We start from the raw sequence: 20,461 nt of genomic DNA on the forward strand, positions 1-20,461 counted from the left end.
GTGTCACTCCTGCCCAGAGTAATAAGGAAGTTCAAGAAAGAAGGAGGAATCCTGCTTCTGATCGCTCCAGCGTGGCCCAGATGGCATTGGTTCTCAGACCTTCAGGGTCTCTCGATAGAGAATCCCCTTCTACTTCCGCAGTGTCCAGATTTCCTCGTTCAGGGCCCCTGTGTATATTAGGATTTAGCCCGATTGGCTTTGATGGCGTGGCTCTTGAAGCTTCCGTCTTGAAGGCCAAAGGATTTTCTGAGGCGGTCATTCAAACCATGTTGAAGGCCCGGAAACCGACCTCTGCTCGGATTTACCATAGGGTCTGGAATTTTTACTTTGCTAGGTGTGCATCTAACAATTATGACGCTTACAAGTTTAGTACGGCCAAACTTTTGGCCCCTCTACAACAGGACCTGGACTTGGGCCTTCGTCTGGCCTCCATCAATGTTCATATTTCTGCCTTGTCGGTTTGGTTCCAGAGAAAAATTGCGACCTTACCTGATGTGCATGCGTTCACTCAGGGTGTGTTGCGGATTCAACCTCCTTATGTCCCGCCTGTGGCTCTTTGGGACCTGTCGGTGGCTCTGGAGGCGTTGCAAGGGTCTCTGTTTGAGCCTCTTGAATCTGCAGACCTTAAGTGGCTTTCCCTTAAGGTATTGTTTCTGCTGGCTATTGTCTCTGCTAGACAGGTGTCGGATTTGGGTGCCTTATCTTGTAGGTTACCTTATCTGATTTTTCACCGTGATCGGGCGGTTCTTAGAACACGTCCCGGGTATTTACTGAAGGTGGTGTCCTCTTTCCACCTTAATCAGGAAATCATGGTTCTGGCCTTTGCCTCTCCTGACTTGTCTTCCAAAGAGAGGTCTTTGGATGTGGTATGGGCTCTCTGTATCTATGTGAAGAGGACAGCTCCCATCAGGAAGTCGGATTCTCTCTTTGTTCTGTTTGTTTTTCACAAACGTGGCTGGCCAGCTCACAAGCAGACCCTGGCCAGATGGATTAGAATGGTGATTGCACATGCTTATGTACAGGCTGGCCTTCCAGCTCTTGCTACCATAAAGGACCTTTCTACTCGGTCGGTTGGACCTTCTTGGGTGGCCCGCCGTGGTGCGACCCTTGAACAATTGTGCAAGGCGGCTACATGGTCCTCAGTGAACACGTTCATAAGGTTCTATGCCTTTGATACTTCCGCCTCCGAGGACAGGATGCTTCCTTTGGACGCCGGGTTCTTGTGCCCGCTACAGTGCGTCCCCTCCCATAAGGAACTGCTTTAGGACATCCCCAATGTCATTCCCTGTGTACCCCGCAGCAGAAAACGAGATTTATGGTAAGAACTTGTTGTTAAATCTCTTTCTGCGAGGTACACTGGGCTCCACAAGGCACCCACCCTGATGCACTTAGCATTTTTGGGTTGGTATGGCATTAGCCGCTGACACTTTCTCCTGTCATGAGAATGTGTTTGTGTGTGTGTGTGTGTGTGTGTGTGTGTGTGTGTGTCTACTAACAGTTGTCTCTTTTCCTTGCTACTGCATTGGACTGGTTAACAAAAACAGAGCTCCTGTGCACGGAGGCGGGGTTATAGAGCAGGCGGCGCTATGCTTTCTGGGAAGAAGGTCAAAGATTTGATCCTGTTGGTGCCTCGGATCAAGATCCTATTCTACACCCCAATGTAATTCCCTGTTGAGCCCAGTGTACCTCGCAGAAAGAGCTTTAACAACGGTAAGTTCTTACCATAAATCTCATTTGGAGTCGGGAGCCATCAGCCTCTATTATACTCCTGCTCTCCTCCTCATATCATGTCACTGTGTGTTACCAGCCTAGAGATCTGACCAGTCTCCTCCCCACACTCTGTTGTATCTCATACATCAGGAGCCATCAGCCCCTATTATACTCCTGCTCTCCCCTCACATCATGTCACTGTGTGTTACCAGCCCAGAGATCTGACCAGTCTCCTCCCCACACTCTCTGGTGTATCTCATACATCAGGAGACATCATCCCTATTATACTCCTGCTCTCCCCTCACATCATGTCACTGTGTGTTTCCAGCCCAGAGATCTGACCAGTCTCCTCCCCACACTCTAGTGTATCTCGTACATCAGGAGACATCAGCCACCTATTATACTCCTGCTCTCCCCCTCACATCATGTCACTGTGTGTTACCAGCCCAGAGATCTGACCAGTCTCCTCCCCACACTCTCTGGTGTATCTCATACATCAGGAGACATCATCCCTATTATACTCCTGCTCTCCCCTCACATCATGTCACTGTGTGTTTCCAGCCCAGAGATCTGACCAGTCTCCTCCCCACACTCTAGTGTATCTCGTACATCAGGAGACATCAGCCACCTATTATACTCCTGCTCTCCCCCTCACATCATGTCACTGTGTGTCACCAGCAGCCATACTGTGTGCTAGCAGTACCTCTGCCTATAGTATTACATGCCAGGTATTCAATGAGAGTGTCTCTATTAGCACATGCCAGTCTATATATAAACCACTCTCATACGTCCTAGAGGATGCTGGGGGGGTCATCATAAAACCATGGGGTATAGACGGGATCCGCAGGAGACATGGGCACTTTAAGACTTTGAAAGGGTGTGAACTGGCTCCTCCCTCTATGCCCCTCCTCCAGACCCCAGTTTTAGAATTGTGCCCAGTGAGACTGGACGCACTACAGGGAGCTCTACTGAGTTTCTCTGAAAAGACTTTGTGTTAGGTTTTTTTATGTTCAGGGAGGCTGCTGGCAACATTCTCCCTGCTTCGTGGGACTTGGGGGAGAGACGTATGACCCACTTCCAGTGAATTCAATGGCTCTGCTTCTGGCTACAGTACACCATTAGCTCCTGAGGGTCTGATCGCTGGGTACGCCTAGATCCTCACTCCCGCAGCTTGCCGTCACCCCTTTCAGAGCCAGAAGACAGGTGAGTAGCAGAAGAAAAGAAGACTTCAGCTTCACTGACGGCATTTTCTGAGGTACTGTGCAGCGGGCAGACGCTGCGCGCTGAGCTCCCACACACAGCACTACAGGGTGCAGGGCGCGGGGGGGGAGGGCACCCTGGGCAGCTAAAATCATCCTCATTATTCCACTGGCAAGTGGAGACATTAGTGCCACGGCACTGTCCTAACCCCCGCCAGTATAAATATCAGAAAATGCGAGACAGAAGCACGCCATTAAGGGGGCGGAACTTCTTCCTCAGCGCCATTTCTTCTCCGCAGGCTGCAGAGACGCTGGTCCTCCTCACACTGACAAGTACCAGGGGTACAAAACGGGAGGAGGCAGGTCAATTGGTGCAATATATATGTGACTGTAAAAGCGCTTTAGGTCTGAGGCAATTTCTTGGTGTTTTCAGACCCGTTGATTTAGCGCTGGGTTGTGAGCCCTCTGTGTCTCTCTGACAGACTTTACTGTGGGTCTGTCCCCTATATGCCCAGTTTGTCTGTGGGTGTTTGGTGCACGTGTGTCGACATGTCTGAGGCTGAAGGCTCTTCCCAGGAGGAGGCTGTATTGGGGACACAGACTGCTGCGGGGGTGACCCAGTCTGCACCGCCGACGCCGGATTGGGTAAATGTGTTGAACGCCTTGAATGCTAATGTGGCTCTTATTAGTAAGAGGCTGGATAAGTCTGAGTCTCAGACCCAGGCATGGAAGAAATCTGTAGAAGATATGTTATTGCAAAGTCGGGTCCGCTCAGGGTCACAAAAACGTACGTTGGCCCAGTTGGCAGACACTGATACCGACACACTCTGATTCCTGTGTCGACTATAGCGATTCCAGATTAGATCCAAAATTGGCAACTAGCATTCAATACATGATTGTGGCAGTTAAAGATGTATTACATATCACTGAGGACCCGGCTGTCTCTGATAAAAGGGCCTGTATGTATAAGGAAAGGAAACCTGAGGTGACGTTTCCTCCCTCTCATGAACTGAACACTCCATTTGAAAAGTCTGGGAAGGTCCTGACAAAAAGTTTCAGATTCCCAAAAGAATTACGGTAGCTTATCCGTTTCCCCTCGGCGGATAGGGAAAAGTGGGAGTCACCCCCCCACTGTGGACAAGGCCTTGTCTAGGTTGACTAAAAAGGTGGCTCTTCCGTCACCTGACACTGCTTCCCTTAAGGATCCTGCAGATCGTAAACAAGAAACTACGTTAAAGTCCATTTATGCGACCACAGGTACGCTACTCAGACCTGTCATTGCATCTGTGTGGGTAAGTAGTGCTATCGAAAAGTGGGCAGACAACTTGTCTTCTGAAATAGATACCCTAGATAGGGATAGCATCCTCTTAACGCTGGGTTATATCAAGGACGCTGCAGCATACCTTAAGGAAGCTGCGAGAGATGTTGGTCTATTGGGATCAAAGGCCAATGCCATGGCAGTCTCAGCTAGACGAGCGTTGTGGTTTCACCAATGGAATGCTGATGCTGATTCCAAGAAAAGTATGTAGTCTCTACCATATAAAGGTAAGGCCTTATTTGGTGACAGCCTTGATGATTTGGTATCTACAGCTACCGCAGGTAAGTCATCCTTTTTGCCTTATGTTCCTCCACAACAAAAGAAAACGCATCACTATCAGATGCAGTACTTTCGGCCCAATAAATACAGAAAGGGCCGAGGTTCTTCCTTCCTTGCTGCTAGAGGAAGGGGAAGAGGTAAACGATCACCAGCCTTGTTAGGCTCCCAGGAGCAGAAGTCCTCCCAGGCATCTGCCAATTCCACCGCATGACGTTGGGGCTCCTATGCGGGAGTCCGCACCGGTGGGGGCACGTCTCGAACTCTTCAGTCAGTTTTGGGTTCGCTCAGACCTAGACCCATGGGTTTTACAAATGGTATCCCAAGGGTACAAGCTGGAGTTTTAAGACGTTTCCCTTCGCCGTTTTTTCAAATCGGCCTTACCAGCTTCTCTTCCGGACAGGGTGGTAGTTTGCGACACAATACAAAATTTGTGTCAAAATCAAGTTATCGTCAGGGTTCCCCAGTCACAACAGGGAGAAGGTGTTTATTCGAGCCTGTTTGTGGTCCCGAAGCCGGACGGCTCGGTCAGACCAATCCTAAACCTGAAATCCCTAAATTTCTACCTAAAGAAATTCGAATTCAAGATGGAGTCTCTCGGAGCAGTGATCTCCAGTCTGGATGAAGGGGATTTTATGATGTCGGTGGACATAAAGGATGCCTACTTACATGTTCCCATTTATCCTCCGCATCAGGTTTACCTGAGGTTTGCAATTCAGGATTGTCATTACCAATTTCAAACGTTGCCGTTTGGTCTGTCCACGGCTCCAAGGATTTTCACCAAAGTGATGGCGGAGATGATGGTTCTCCTTCGCAAGCAAGGACCCATACTTGGACGATCTCCTGATAAAGGCGAGATCCAGGAACCAGTTGGTGCAAAACGTTGCACTCTCCGTGACGGTTCTTCAGCAACATGGTTGGCCCCTAAACTTGCCAAAATCGCAGTTGATTCAGACGATGCGGTTGTCGTTTTTGGGAATGATATTGGACACAGAACTACAGAGAGTCTTTCTTCAGTGGACAAGGCTCTGGAACTTCAGAGTCTGGGCAAACAAATTCTGAAACCAGCAAGAGTGTCAATCCATCAATGCATTTGGTTGCTGGGGAAGATGGTTGTGGCCTACGAGGCCATTCAGTTTGGCAGGTTCCATGCCAGAGTGTTCCAGTGGGACCTGTTGGACAAGTGTTCCGGGTCCCACCTACACATACACCGGAGGATAATCCTGTCTTCCAAGACCAGGGTATAAATCCTGTGATGGCTGCACAGCTTTCACCTCATAGAGGGGCGCAGGTTCGGGATACAGGACTGGATCCTACTGACCACGGATGCAAGCCTCCGAGGCTGGGGGGGGTCAGTCACAATGGGAGAAAACTTCCATGGAAGATGGTCAAGTCAGGAAACTTGTCTCCACATAAATGTTCTGGAGTTGAGGGCCATTTACAACGACCTTCTGCAAGCGGAACATCTTCGAGATCTGCCTGTACTGATCCAGTCGGACAATGTAACAGCAGTAGCGTACATAAACCGTCAGGGCGGAACGAAAATCAGAGCGGCAATGGCAGAAGCCACAAGGATTTTCCGCTGGGCGGAAAAGCATACAAGCGCTCTGTCAGCGATCTTCATTCCAGCAGTGGACAACTGGGAAGCAGACTTCCTCAGCAGACACGGTCTCCATCAAGGAGAGTGGGGCCTCCACCAAGAAGTCTTCACAGAGGTGACAAGTCGTTGGGGAGTTCCTCAAGTAGACATGAGGGCATCTTGTCTCAACAAGAAGCTTCAGAGATATTGTTCCAGGTCAAGGGACCCTCAAGCAATTGCAGTGGATGCACTGGTGACACCGTGGGTGTTTCAATCGGTGTATGTATTCCCTCCACTTCCTCTCATTCCAGAGGTTCTAAAGATCATAAGAAGAACAAAGATCCGGCCGATCCTCATTGTCCCAGATTGGCCAAGGAGGGCTTGATATCCAGATCTTCAGGAATTACTCATAGGAGATCCCTGGCCTCTTCCTCTGCGCGAGGACCTGTTACAACAGGGGCCGTGCGTGTATCAGGACTTACCACAGCTACGTTCGACGGCATGGCGGTTGAGCGCAAAATCCTAGACCGTAAGTGTATTCCCAGTGAAGTCATTCCCACAATTATTCAGGCCAGAAAAGGGGTAACGTCTAAACATTACCACCGTATTTGGAGAAAACATGTTTCTTGGTGTGAATCCAAGGGGGCTCCTACGGAAGAGTTTCGGCTAGGATGTTTTCTCCATTTTCTACAAGCAGGTGTGGATGCGGGCCTAAAATTGGGCTCAATTAAGGTACAGATTTCAACCTTATCGGTTTTCTTTCAGAAACAATTGGCCTCCCTTCCAGAAGTTCAGACTTTCGGGAAAGGCGTGTTGCACATCCAACCTCCATTTGTGCCTCCAGTGGCACCATGGGATCTTAATGTGGTGTTGCAGTTCCTTCAATCACATTGGTTTGAACCTTTACGGACGATGGAGTTGAAATTCATCACCTGGAAAGTGGTCATCCTGTTGGCCTTGGCATCTGCAAGGCGGGTGTCTGAGTTAGCGGCCTTGTCTCACAAGAGCCCTTATTTGATCTTCCATGAAGATAGAGCTGAATTGAGGACACCTCAACAATTTCTACCGAAGGTGGTTTCCTCTTTCCACATGAAACAACCTATTGTGGTGCATGTGGCTACTGACGCCTTCGCTGAGTCAAAATCTCTGGATGTGGTTAGAGGTTTGAAGATTTATGTCTCCAGAACGGCTCAGATTAGGAAAACAGAGGCTCTGTTTGTCGTGTATGCTCCCAACAAGGTTGGGTGTCCTGCTTCCAAGCAGATCATTGCACGCTGGATCTGTAACACGATTCAGCATGCTCAGTCCACGGCTGGATTGCCGTTACCGGAATCAGTGAAGGCCCATTCTACTAGAAAGGTGGGCTCATCCTGGGCGGCCTCGGCATTGCAACTTTGCCGAGCAGCTACTTGGTTGGGGTCAAACACATTAGCAAAGTTCTACAGTTTGACACCTTAGCCAATGAAGACCTTAAGTTTGGTCAGTCGGTGCTGCAGAGTCATCCGCACTCTCCCGCCCGTTCTAGAGCTTTGGTATAACCCCGTGGTTCTATGATGACCCCAGCATCCTCTAGGACGTATGAGAAAATAGGATTTTAATACCTACCGGTAAATCCTTTTCTCTTAGTCCGTAGAGGATGCTGGGCGCCCGTCCCAGTGCGTACTGTATCTGCAGTTATTAGTTGTGGTTACACACACGTTGTGTTACGTTATTGTCAGCATGTTGCTGCAATTGTTCATGCCGTTGGCTTGTGTTCTGTTGAATGCCACGTTCTGCGGCATTCTTGAGGTGTTAGCTGGTAAGAATCTCGCCTTAGTTTAACAATAATTCCTTTCCTCGAAATGTCCGTCTTCCTGGGCACAGTTCCTATAACTGGAGTCTGGAGGAGGGGCATAGAGGGAGGAGCCAGTTAACACCCTTTCAAAGTCTTGAAGTGCCCATGTCTCCTGCGGATCCCGTCTATACCCCATGGTTCTATGATGACCCCAGCATCCTCTACGGACTAAGAGAAAAGGATTTACCGGTAGGTATTAAAATCCTATTTTCTCTAACATCCACAAGGGATACTGGGGACTTTGTAAGATGGGGTATAGAGGGGGTCCAAAGGAGCCGGTGTACTTTAGATTTCTTCCACTGGGTTTGCTTTCTTCCTCCCCTCTATGCCCCCTCCTGCAGCCAGTTTAGAACAGTGTGCCCTCAGGAGAGGATGCCACTCTGGAGCTCCAGAGGATTTTCTTCAGTTTATTTTAAACGTTGTTATTGTCGGTATGCTGTTTGGGCAACAGTATAACAGTATACCTGCACTGAGGGAGTTGGGGGGGTGGGGGCGGTTACCGGTCTCTTCAGGCGTCAGAGCCGCTTCCCCGCTGCAGGACCACCGTACTGAGAGGTTGTTGGTACCGCAGGGCATTGTGCATTAGCAAAATGCCATCGCAGCACGTCGCACACCCCCTAACAATGCCGGGAGGTGAGAAGAGTGGTGAGTACAAACCGGGGGCCCCGCTAGGGAGGTCCCCCGGCTCTTGCTGCAGCGCGATCACAGGTGCGGCATGTGGATGCTCTACGGAGGGATCCGCTATAGCCCCCTGTGTACACTGGCAGCGGTGGTGGAAACAGGGATTCATGTTACGTTTTACACCTGTTAGGAGACATTTGCCAGTATAAATAAATGTATAGCTCCGGCTCCATTACAGGGGGCGGAGCTTCCTTAGAGCGAGACCAGTGGCGTTTTGTCGCTTTCCTCTGCTTACAGCTACAGCAGCAAGGACACACAGCCCCTCCAGACACTCAGGATACACAGGAAACTGGTACAGGGGTGTAAATAAGGGGGAGAGACGCTATTATACACACTATAGTGTCCTGAAAAGGCTGTGGGTAAGGGTGGTTAGGGTTAGGCTGTGGGTAAGGGTGGTTAGGGTTAGGCTGTGGGTAAGGGGGGTTAGGGTTAGGCTCTGGGTAAGGGGGGTTAGGGTTAGGCTGTGGGTAAGGGGGGCTAGGGTTAGGCTGTGGGTAAGGGGGGTTAGGTTTAGGCTGTGGGTAAAGGGGGTTAGGTTTAGGCTGTGGGTAAGGAGGGTTAGGTTTAGGCTCTGCTGGGAGGAGGTTAGGGTTAGGCTGTGGGTAAGGAGGGTTAGGTTTAGGCACTGCTGGGGGGAGGTTAGGGTTAGGCTGTGGGTAAGGGGGGTTAGGTTTAGGCACTGCTTGGGGGGGGAGGTTAGGGTTAGGCTGTGGGTAAGGGGGGTTAGGTTTAGGCACTGCTTGGGGGGGGGAGGTTAGAGTTAGGCTGTGGGAAAGGGGGTTAGGTTTAGGCACTGCTGGGGGGAGGTTAGGGTTAGGCTGTGGGTAAGGGGGGTTAGGTTTAGGCACTGCTGGGGGGAGGTTAGGGTTAGGCTGTGGGTAAGGGGGTTAGGTTTAGGCACTGCTGGGAGGAGGTTAGGGTTAGGCTGTGGGTAAGGGGGGTTAGGTTTAGGCACTGCTGGGGGGAGGTTAGGGTTAGGCTGTGGGTAAGGGGGGTTAGGTTTAGGCTGTGGGTAAGGGTGGTTAGGGTTAGGCTGTGGGTATGGAGGGTTAGGTTTAGGCACTGCTGGGGGGAGGTTAGGGTTAGGCTGTGGGTAAGGGGGGTTAGGTTTAGGCACTGCTGGGAGGAGGTTAGGGTTAGGCTGTGGGTAAGGGGGGTTAGGTTTAGGCACTGCTGGGGGGAGGTTAGGGTTAGGCTGTGGGTAAGGGGGGATAGGGTTAGGCACTGCTTGGGGGAGGTTAGACTGTGGGTAAGGGGGGTTAGGCACTGCTGTGGGAAGGTTAGGGTTAGTTTTTGGGTAAGGCGGGGGTTAGGTTTAGGCACTGCTGGGGGGAGGTTAGGCTGTGGGAAAAGGGGGTTAGGTTTAGGCACTGCTGGGGGCAGGTTAGGGTTAGGCTGGGGGTAAGGGGGGTTAGGTTTAGGCTGTGGGTAAGGGGGGTTAGGCACTGCTGGGGGGAGGTTAGGGTTAGGCTGTGGGCAAGGGGGGATAGGGTTAGGCACTGCTGGGGGGAGGTTAGGTTTAGGCTGTTGGTAAGGGGGGATAGTGTTAGGCACTGCTTGGGGGGGGAGGTTAGGGTTAGGCTGTGGGTAAGGGGGATTAGGTTTAGGCACTGCTGGGAGGAGGTTGGGGTTAGGCACTGCTGGGGGGAGGTTAGGGTTAGGCTGTGGGTAAGGGGGTTAGGTTTAGGCACTGCTGGGGGGAGGTTAGGGTTAGGCTGTGGGTAAGGGGGGATAGGGTTAGGCACTGCTGGGGGGAGGTTAGGGTTAGGCTCTGGGCAAGGGGGGTTAGGTTTAGGCACTGCTGGGGGGAGGTTAGGGTTAGGCTGTGGGTAAGGGGGATTAGGTTTAGGCTGTGGGTAAGGGAGGTTAGGTTTAGGCAGTGCTGGGGGGAGGTTATGGTTAGACTGTGAGTGGGAGGGTTAGGTGTCTGCAGTGCTGGGGGGAGGTTAGGTTTAGGCTGTGGGTAAGGGGCGTTAGGTTTAGGCACTGCTGGGGGGAGGTTAGGGTTAGGCTGTGGGTAAGGGGGTTAGGTTTAGGCACTGCTGGGGGGAGGTTAGAGTTAGGCTGTGGGTAAGGGGAGTTAGGTTTAGGCACTGCTGGGGGGAGGTTAGGGTTAGGCTGTGGGTAAGGGGGGTTAGGTTTAGGCACTGCTGGGGGGAGGTTAGGGTTAGGCTGTGAGTGGGAGGGTTAGGTTTAGGCACTGCTGGGGGGAGGTTAGGGTTAGGCTGTGGGTAAGGGGGTTAGGATTTGGCACTGCTGGGGGGAGGTTAGGGTTAGGCTGTGGGTAAGGGGGTTAGGTTTAGGCACTCCTGGGCGGAGGTTAGGGTTAGGCTGCAGAGAGGGGGGATAGGGTTAGTCTCTAGGGGGGCGGGTTAGATTTAGGCTGTGGGTAAGGGGGTTAGGTTTAGGCAGTGCTGGGGGGAGGTTATGGTTAGGCTGTGGGTAAGGGAGGTTAGGGTTAGGCACTGCTGGGGGGAGGTTAGGGTTAGGCTGTGGGCAAGGGAGGTTAGGTTTTGGCACTGCTGGGTGGAGGTTACGGTTAGGCTGTGAGTGGGAGGGTTAGGCGTCGGCAGTGCTGCGATTGGGATGCCGGTGTGTCTTCTCATTTCTAGCCTTATATGATGTTGCCCGGGCTCAGATCACTTGTATAAATGCTTTTGACTGAAGAAGTAGCGGGTGCACCACAGGTAGCAGCAGTGCCTGCACAATTGATTCATGTTATAGTCTCATAGATCCTTAGCTTATTTGTGAATTGCGCTGGGAATATCAGGGAAACTTACTGTAGTGGATGCCTGAAACAACCACTGAGGTCAGGCTACAAGCCCATGACACTCCCAGAAGACACACAAGGCATGCAAGGAAAGCCACCACCCAAGTTCAGCCACCCGCTCCAAGGCTACTTACCTACCCCACAGCACTTACGCTGTCACCGGCGCTCACCTCCCGCCCGCAGCACAGCGTAGAGCAGCCGTAGAGCCGTCTTCATTCTCTGCCCGACCCCCATGTGAATCCGCGGCTGCATGTGACCAGGAGGGGGAGGCACCGCCAGAGGACTGGTAGCGGTAAGGCTCCACCTCCTCTTTACAGGCAGGAAGTGCAGTTAATTGAGAGCCAGGAATTGGCTGCAGCGGAGCGCGTCCTCGGGGATCCACACGTTTTTGAAAAGTGAGTCCCCGTCCTCCGATCTGGGTAAAATACGCGCTACAGTGCGTATTTGCAAACACTGTGTATATGTGTGTGTGTGTGTGTATGTGTATATATATATATATATATATATATATATATATATATTTATTTATTTATTAAGCAACAATGTGGGTCATTCCGAGTTGTTTGCAAGCAGCTTTCGTTCGCTGCGCAGCGATCATGCAAAAAAATCGGCACTTCTGCGCATGCGTATGCGGTGCAATGCGCACGCACGGCGTTCTTTAACAACGATTGATGTAGTTTCACACAAGGTATAGCGACACTTTTCAGTCGCACTGCTGGCCGCAGAGTGATTGACAGGAAGAGGGCATTACTGGGTGTCAACTGACCGTTTTCGGGGAGTGTTCAAAAAAACGCAGGCGTGCCAGGAAAAATGCAGGTGTAGCTGGCCGAACGCAGGGCGTGTTTGTGACATCAAAACAGGAACTGAACAGTCTGAAGTGATCGCAAGCTAAGACTGCACAAAAAAATATTGTAGCCGTGCTGCGTTCCTTTCGAACGCACTTCTGCTAAGCTAACATAAACTCCCAGAGAGTGGCGGCTTAGCGTTTGCACGGCTGCTAAAAACAGCTAGCGAATGAACAACTCGGAATGAGGGCCAATGTGTATAGTGTATTTGAATTGTATTTAAGGTGGAATGCACTTGTTTGTGTGTCCCAGGAGGGGGGAATCCATTACTGTGTAGGCCAGGCATGTCCACACTGCTGCCCTCCAGCTGTTGAGAAACTACACATCCCAGCATGCCCTGACACAGCTTTAGCATTCTCTGACAGCAAAACTGTCAGGGCATGCTGGGATATGTAGTTTCACAACAGCTGGAGGGCCGCAATTTGGACATGCCTGGTGTAGGCTGGTGGATTCCCCCAGTACTTTCCCCCCAAAATGCAATGCCTTCCTCTCTAGCCTCCCACATGGAAGTATCATGAGGAGAGAGAGGAGCAGCTCAGCTTTAAAACAAGCTGAGTGGTTTTCTGGAGCTCCTTAGGGATCACCTTTGGTGGGCAGGAAAGCCTGACCTGGGATCTAGGCTGCCCATCTCTGGAGCCCAATTTTAGACTGGAGATGGTGAGCTGGGTACCCGGGCAGATTCCTGGAAGTAGTTTAGATGGGAAAACTTCCCCCAGCCTAGACTGAGCGTCACCAGGGTGGATACCAACCCTCCAGGATGGGACGGTCAAAGGAGAGCGACTACTCCCCACCGTCCGTAGAGGACAATGATAGCTGTGCATGTGGCCAAGGCATGCACATCACATGGGTAAACAATGATTGGTTGAGAACAGCACGGTGGACTTGCCCCCTGTGGTATGTGTATTGGCGTAAGATAAAAAGAGGAGGCCTGTTAGCCTCCAGAGGTATTATACTATTTTCACTCTGCTGTAAACATCTTGCTGTATTGCTGTTGCCACTAGCAATAGGGAACAGTCTTTTTTAAGACTGGGTGAATAAACATCTGCCTCAAGATGACCGCTTCATCTTGTGATCTGCAGTGCTATGCCAAACATAGTTCCGTTTTCCGGCTGTCCAGGGTGCACTCAGCGTCTCCAAGCTCCGCCTCCCGCCAGCTACCGTGCAGAGGCCAAGTCCAGCGACTAGTGGTGATTCGTCGACACCACACAGGTGTGGTAAGATAGCGTGTAGACACATACAGAGCAGTACCATGGTTCCAGACTCCATAGCGACAAGGATTCTGGTGGTGGCAGTGTAGTACCTGCCCATTACGCAGTGGGTGGAGTCAGTAATAGGCGGTTACTAATGGTAATTGGGAATCCCCTAATTGGCCAGATCCCGTGTGACCTAAACATCCATTCTGTGACTGGAGCAGGACGCAAGGCAGGGTGAGGGCTTTCGTACAGAACCATCCAGTTGTTATGATTCCAGTACTTCTGACCAGATGAGATCTTACGGCAATGGCCAGAGTACTGGAAGGGAATGCTGATTACGTGAGCAGGAAAGCCTAGTAACCCCTGGCGCCCTAACTCCGTTGTCTCGCCCGTGTTGTCAGAAATCCCCTGCGAGACTATGGTTGCTTGAGCCCATGGCAGCCGCGTTTGAAGGGCGGATTACGTCTGCCCAACTCCGATGCCCCCTCAGGTCTTAATGGGAGACAAAGGGAAATCCGAGACAGGGTGATAACAAGGGGCCCTCTGACTAAGCAACCTGGCCAGAGGCTACAAGCTAACAAAACCAGAAGTATGTGCGGACAAACCGCCAGGGAAAAGAACAACCAAAATCCACTAGTCCGTAACTCCTACCCAGCACCGCTGGATACCAGAGTGGATCTGTGGGAGCGGAATCCTCCGCAAAAGCTCCGAAACATAAATAACAAATAATAAATAGTAATCGGTCAAGCCGCAACACACGGCTACGCCGCGACTCACGAACACCACAGGATGTTAACAGGTGCTCGGTCAGGACTCCAGGAACAGATGACAACTTCCGAGTACTGGACAACTGAGGACAGGAACGACCGGATACAGCAGGACTGGAACACTCTCTGCAAACAGATACAGCAAACAGGAAGCTATTACCGGCGTCTGTGAGAAGCCCAGGAAGTGTTCTTAACAGAGAGTCCTCCAATCAGCTGTTTGGAGGCTGATTGGATTAAATGCCATGCAGCTGCCAAGCTGCATGGCCAGGGAAACAGATCAGTAATTAATCACAATTGAACCTAGCAACGGGGAACGCAGTCCGCAAGTGGCGTCCCCGTTGCTAAGGTCCGTGCGGCTCCGTGCGCCCGGCGTCTAGCGTTGCCAGGGAGCCGGTGGCTGAACACGCACGGCGTCCCTGGTTGCTAGGCGCCGGCCCGCAGCGACGAGCGGACCCCGGCGCCTAACACCAGTCACAGAAATTGCTGGCATAGCGGTGGGATAATCCTAGGTGGCTTTTCGGTCACCTGATTGGAGAAACCGAGTTAGGAGAGGAGTAACTGCAGTGCAGGAGAACGCACAAGATGGCGGTCTTCAGTGGAATGTCAAAGGACGATCTGGAGATCGTGTATCAGGAGAAGGGTGTGGATATCCCTTTCAATGTGTCCAGAAGCATCATGAGGGCAGCACTCGTGAGCTTGGAGGAGTCCCGCTGAGCGGAGGTAGAGTACTAAGGGCGTTGGCATTGAAGAGGGCGGCCTACCAGTGGACCTTTGTACAGAACCGGTGAGACCCACAAGCCCCAGCCTCTCTATTAGCAGCAGCCATGTTTCATACCTAGCAGGGCCGGAGGTCCAACGTCCCAGGTGGGGCGACACGGATACCTTAGCAGATCGGCAAGTGGAATTCGGAGAAAGGGCAACGGAGCAAGAGTGCTTGATCATCACCTCACTTCCCAATATCACTGCCGGGCTCCGGTGACTGTGCGCAGCCTGTTCTGCCCCCAGCAGTAGCGGAAGAGCCAGTGCTCCCACCTGAGGCAAAAGTGCCTCCAAGTCAGCTATCCGGAGCGTGCAGGAAAGACTGGGCACACTTAGCTCCAGAATACAGCCCGTGGCTTCAGCTGCGTCACTAGGCTGCGGCAGTGAACGGTGCCCGGACTGAGCGGAGTGAGTGGCTTTAGGGCAGGAGAAGTGGGGGACTTAATAGATTGTTTCTTGGTTCCAGTGGTGGCCGACAGCTATCAGGTAGGGTAGATAAGAAGCCACGTAGTAATAAAAGCTCCAGAAAGCATGTCTGGATGGACTCAGGCCCCTCTTATTTATTATTTTATATACTAACAGGGTGACAGGTGTGGTACATCCCTGCAAAGGCAGATCCAATCTCTTTCTCATCAGACTCTGCTGTCTTCCCTGCACTCTCACTCAGATGTTCACTGCTGCCAGTAGCACACGTATGAGAAGCAGAAGTATGGCGGCAGCTGTATAGATCCTGATATGTAATTCTCTATATCATACTTACTGTACACACATCATCCTTATTACTATTGAGAGAATAGAGGTAAGACACTGATGATGGGGGGTGTAAAAGTGGATTATAACCTGGAAGATGATGATGATTACAGGGTATTATATGGTGTATTGCATGTAAGGTACCTTGTTCCACACGTACTCTGCTGTAGCAGTATACCTTATATAAGGGTGAGTAACACATGTACAGGCTTACCAGCGTATGCGCACACACATAAAGGAATGCTACCTTACCAATGCTTCCAGGAGTAACGTTAGGAGACATTTCTCTGATCCATCAGCTCATATGACTGATGTTATTGTTCATCTAGAATCTCCAATTCATACGATGTGTTCCCCATCCATTGTTTTACATTGGTGCTGACATAGGACTTGGCGAGTGACTACATCTCCATTTATACTTCATGGTTAGTTACAAGTACAAGAGAGAGAGATATCTAAGTCTTATTATAATATTACATTTGTTATTGTGTGTTCTCATTTTTGTATTTCCATAATGTATTTTATTTCCAGCAGATGGACACACAAGCAGGAATATCTCAGAAGGACGTCTAATGGCCCTCATTCCGAGTTGTTCGCTCGGTATTTTTCATCGCATCGCAGTGAGAATTCTCTTAGTGCGCATGCGTAATGTTCGCACTGCGCATGCGTCAAGTAACTTTACTAAGAAGAAAGTATTTTTACTCACGGCTTTTTCGTCGCACCGGAGAACGCATTGTGATTGACAGGAAATGGGTGTTACTGGGCGGATGTACGGCGTTTTAGGGGCGTGTGGCTGAAAACGCTACCGTTTCCGGAAAAAACGCAGGCGTGTCTGGAGAAACGGTGGGAGTGCTTGGGCGAACGCTGGGTGTGTTTATGACGTCAGCCGGGACCGAAAAGCACTGAATTGATCGCACAGGCAGAGTAAGTCTGGAGTTACTCAGAAACTGCTAACTCGGTTTTGATCGCAATATTGCGCATACATCGGTCGCACATTTAAGAAGTTTAGATTCACTCCCAGTAGGCGGCGGCTTAGCGTGTGTAACTCTGCTAAATTCGCCTTGCGACCGATCAACTCGGAATGAGGGCCAATGTTATCCCCGGATTGTGACATAAAAGATAATGACAGTAGACAGGATTCTCCAGGAAATAATCCCATTACCCCAATTATACATCCAGCTCTATCAGCTGGTCCCCCTGATCCTGGGAAATGTTCTCCTGATCACTCTGATATTGGAGCATTTGTTACAGCTCTGAGAGTAGATACAGTGTTTCCCTGTTCTATAGATGCCAAATGTTTTACACAGAACACAAAGCTTATTACCCATCAGCCAGCTAAGGCAGCTGAGAGGCAATTTCCATGTTCTGGGTGTGGAAAATGTTTTACATACAAATCAGCTCTTGTTAGACATCAGAGAAGTCACACAGGTGAGAGGCCATTTCCATGTTCTGACTGTGGAAAATGTTTTACTTGGAAATCATGTCTTGTTACACATCAGCAAAGTCACACAGGTGAGAAGCCATTTCCATGTTCTGAGTGTGGGAAATGTTTTGGCCGGAAATCACAACTTGTTAGACATCAGAGAACTCACACAGGTGAGAGGCCATTTCCATGTTCTGACTGTGGAAAATGTTTTACTTGGAGATCAAGTCTTGTTACACATCAGCAAAGTCACACAGGTGAGAAGCCATTTCCATGTTCTGAGTGTGGGAAATGTTTTGCCCGGAAATCACATCTTGTTATACATCAGAGAAGTCACACAGGGGAGAAGCCATTTCCATGTTCTGAGTGTGGGAAATGTTTTGCAGACAAACCAGAGCTTGTTAGACATCAGAGAAGTCACACAGGTGAGAAGCCATTTCCATGTTCTGAGTGTGGGAAATGTTTTGCAGACAAACCAGAGCTTGTTAGACATCAGAGAAGTCACACAGGTGAGAAGCCATTTTCTTGCTCTGAGTGTGAGAAATGTTTTTCACGGAAATCACATCTTGTTGATCATCAGCGAAGTCACACAGGTGAGAAGCCATTTCCATGTCCTGAGTGTGGGAAATGTTTTGCAGACAAATTACATCTTGTTAGACATCAGAGAAGTCACACAGGTAAGAAGCCATTTTCTTGCTCTGAGTGTGGGAAATGTTTTGCCCAGAAATCACAACTTGTTAGACATCAGCTAAGTCACACAGGTGAGAGGCCATTTCCATGTTCTGAGTGTGGGAAACGTTTTGCCCTGAAATCAGATCTTGTTAAACATCAGAGAAGTCACACAGGTGAGAAGCCATTTTCTTGCTCTGAGTGTGGGAAATGTTTTACACAGAACTCATATCTTGTTATACATCACAGAAGTCACACAGGTGAGAAGCCATTTCCATGTTCTGAGTGTGGGAAATGTTTTAGACAGAAATCACATCTTGTTACACACCAGAGAAATCACACAGGTGAGAAGCCATTTTAATCTTCTGGAGTATACTTATTATTGCCATGCGTTGTTCTTCAAGGTTCTTATCCTATGTCCTGTGCTTTTTGCAATATACATGCTACCACTGGGTGAAATAATCAGATGTCATGCCCTCATCTACCACTGCTATACAGATGATCTGTCTTTTGTTCTGGGTACTGAGAACCCAGTACCAATCCTAAATGTCTAGCTGAGCTCCAGGTGTGGGTGTTGCCAGTTGGCTGTGACTCAATCCTGGTGAAACAGGTCCTTATGCTAGCTCACCAACAAAGGACAGGGCTACAGCTCAGCTTTGTTACCAACCAGACTTACGCTTGGGGGTTCAGGTTTACATAATGCTGATCCTGTGCAGAATCTTGGTGTCCTGGATGGTGGAGTGACACTTAGACATCAGTATCTGCCACAATCAGATCCTCATTTGAGGAACATAGTCAGACTCCAGCACTTTATTCCCTCAGAAAATCTACCTACAGTCATACATGCTCTTGTATCATCACACATAGACTACTGCAATGTCCTCTACCTGGGTCTCCCAGCAATAGAATTGCACCGGTTGTAGCTTGTACAGAATGCAGCAGCCAGGCTGTTACCTAACCAGCCCGTTCCAGCCACATAACACCCATTCTCTGCTCCCTTCACCAGCTGCCTGTAAGATGGTGACTCTGGGCCTAATTCAGGTTGGACTACAGTGCGTGATCCAAACGGAATTATTGAGAAAAACTTGCGGACGCATGCGCAGCGCCCGTCCTGCGTATGCACCTTCATTCTCTACAGGGGGCTGTAGGAAATGTGATTGCTTCTTGTTAATCAGGCAGAGGCTGTCACGGGGTGGGGGGTAAAGCTCCGTTTCCAGTGAGAAGATGGAGCGTTACAAGTGCGGTGTTGCGAGAAAGGGAGGCGGACAAACGGTCATGTTCACTGTGGCTGCATGACATCACACGCAGCCATCGCAATCTAGAAGAACGCGGTGGGGATCCTGCGGGCACTGCTAAGCTGGCAGGATGCTTCAATAGTTTCTAAGATGAAGCAGAAATTGTGGAGCGATCGCAATTTCTGCTTCATAAAGGGGGGAGGCGCCGGTCAGCATACTGGGCTGCCTCGCCCTGCGATGGGCGGCCCCCAGCACGCTAGAAAAAGGATTGCTAATTAGCAGCATCTGCTATCCTTACTGACTTACTGTAGGCACCCTATTACATAATCTTACTGACTCTCCCAGCCCTACATGACCAGGGTCCATGTACCAGAAGCAGCTTCTGCCTTCTTACTGAGTTACTGTAGTCCCCTATTACATAATCTTACTGACTCTCCCAGCCCTACATGACCAGGGTCCATGTACCAGAAGCAGCTTCTGCCTCCTTACTGACTTACTGTAGGCCTCTATTACAGAATCTTACTGACTCTCCCAGCCCTACATGACCAGGGTCCATGTACCAGAAGCAGCTTCTGCCTCCTTACTGACTTACTGTAGGGCCCTATTACATAATCTTACTGACTCTCCCAGCCCTACATGACCAGGGTCCATGTACCAGAAACAGCTTCTGCCTCCTTACTGACTTACTGTAGGCCCCTATTACACAATCTTACTGACTCTCCCAGCCCTACATGACCAGGGTCCATGTACCAGAAGCAGCTTCTGCCTCCTTACTGACTTACTGTAGGCCCCTATTACATAATCTTACTGACTCTCCCAGCCCTACATGACCAGGGCCCATGTACCAGAAGCAGCTTCTGCCTCCTTACTGACTTACTGTAAGCCCCTATTACATAATCTTACTGACTCTCCCAGCCCTACATGACCAGGGTCCATGTACCAGAAGCAGCTTCTGCCTCCTTACTGAGTTACTGTAGTCCCCTATTACATAATCTTACTGACTCTCCCAGCCCTACATGACCAGGGTCCATGTACCAGAAGCAGCTTCTGCCTCCTTACTGACTTACTGTAGGCCCCTATTACATCATCTTACTGACTCTCCCAGCCCTACATGACCAGGGTCCATGTACCAGAAGCAGCTTCTGCCTCCTTACTGACTTACTGTAGGCCCCTATTACAGAATCTTACTGACTCCCAGCCCTACATGACCAGGGTCCATGTACCAGAAGCAGCTTCTACCTCCTTACTGACTTACTGTAGGCCCCTATTACACAATCTTACTGACTCTCCCAGCCCTACATGACCAGGGTCCATGTACCAGAAGCAGCTTCTGCCTCCTTACTGACTTACTGTAGGCCCCTATTACATAATCTTACTGACTCTCCCAGCCCTACATGACCAGGGTCCATGTACCAGAAGTAGCTTCTGCCTCCTTACTGACTTACTGTAGGCC

General features: G+C 50.2%; 1 protein-coding gene across 1 annotated transcript in view; it reads left to right on the forward strand.

Annotated features, from left to right (window-relative positions):
- Window positions 1–18,722, forward strand: part of LOC134984640 (oocyte zinc finger protein XlCOF6-like) — a 134,129-nt gene extending 115,407 nt beyond the window's left edge. Inside the window, exons 8-9 of the mRNA XM_063950184.1 lie at window positions 7,322–7,326; window positions 17,090–18,722. Of these exons, the coding sequence (XP_063806254.1) occupies window positions 7,322–7,326; window positions 17,090–18,134 (1,050 nt within the window). The 3' untranslated portion in view covers window positions 18,135–18,722. The remainder of the gene's footprint in view (window positions 1–7,321; window positions 7,327–17,089) is intronic.
- Window positions 18,723–20,461: the final 1,739 nt, after the last annotated feature.

This window comes from Pseudophryne corroboree (genome assembly GCF_028390025.1).
Source record: "Pseudophryne corroboree isolate aPseCor3 chromosome 3 unlocalized genomic scaffold, aPseCor3.hap2 SUPER_3_unloc_7, whole genome shotgun sequence".
Classification (NCBI taxonomy): domain Eukaryota; kingdom Metazoa; phylum Chordata; class Amphibia; order Anura; family Myobatrachidae; genus Pseudophryne; species Pseudophryne corroboree.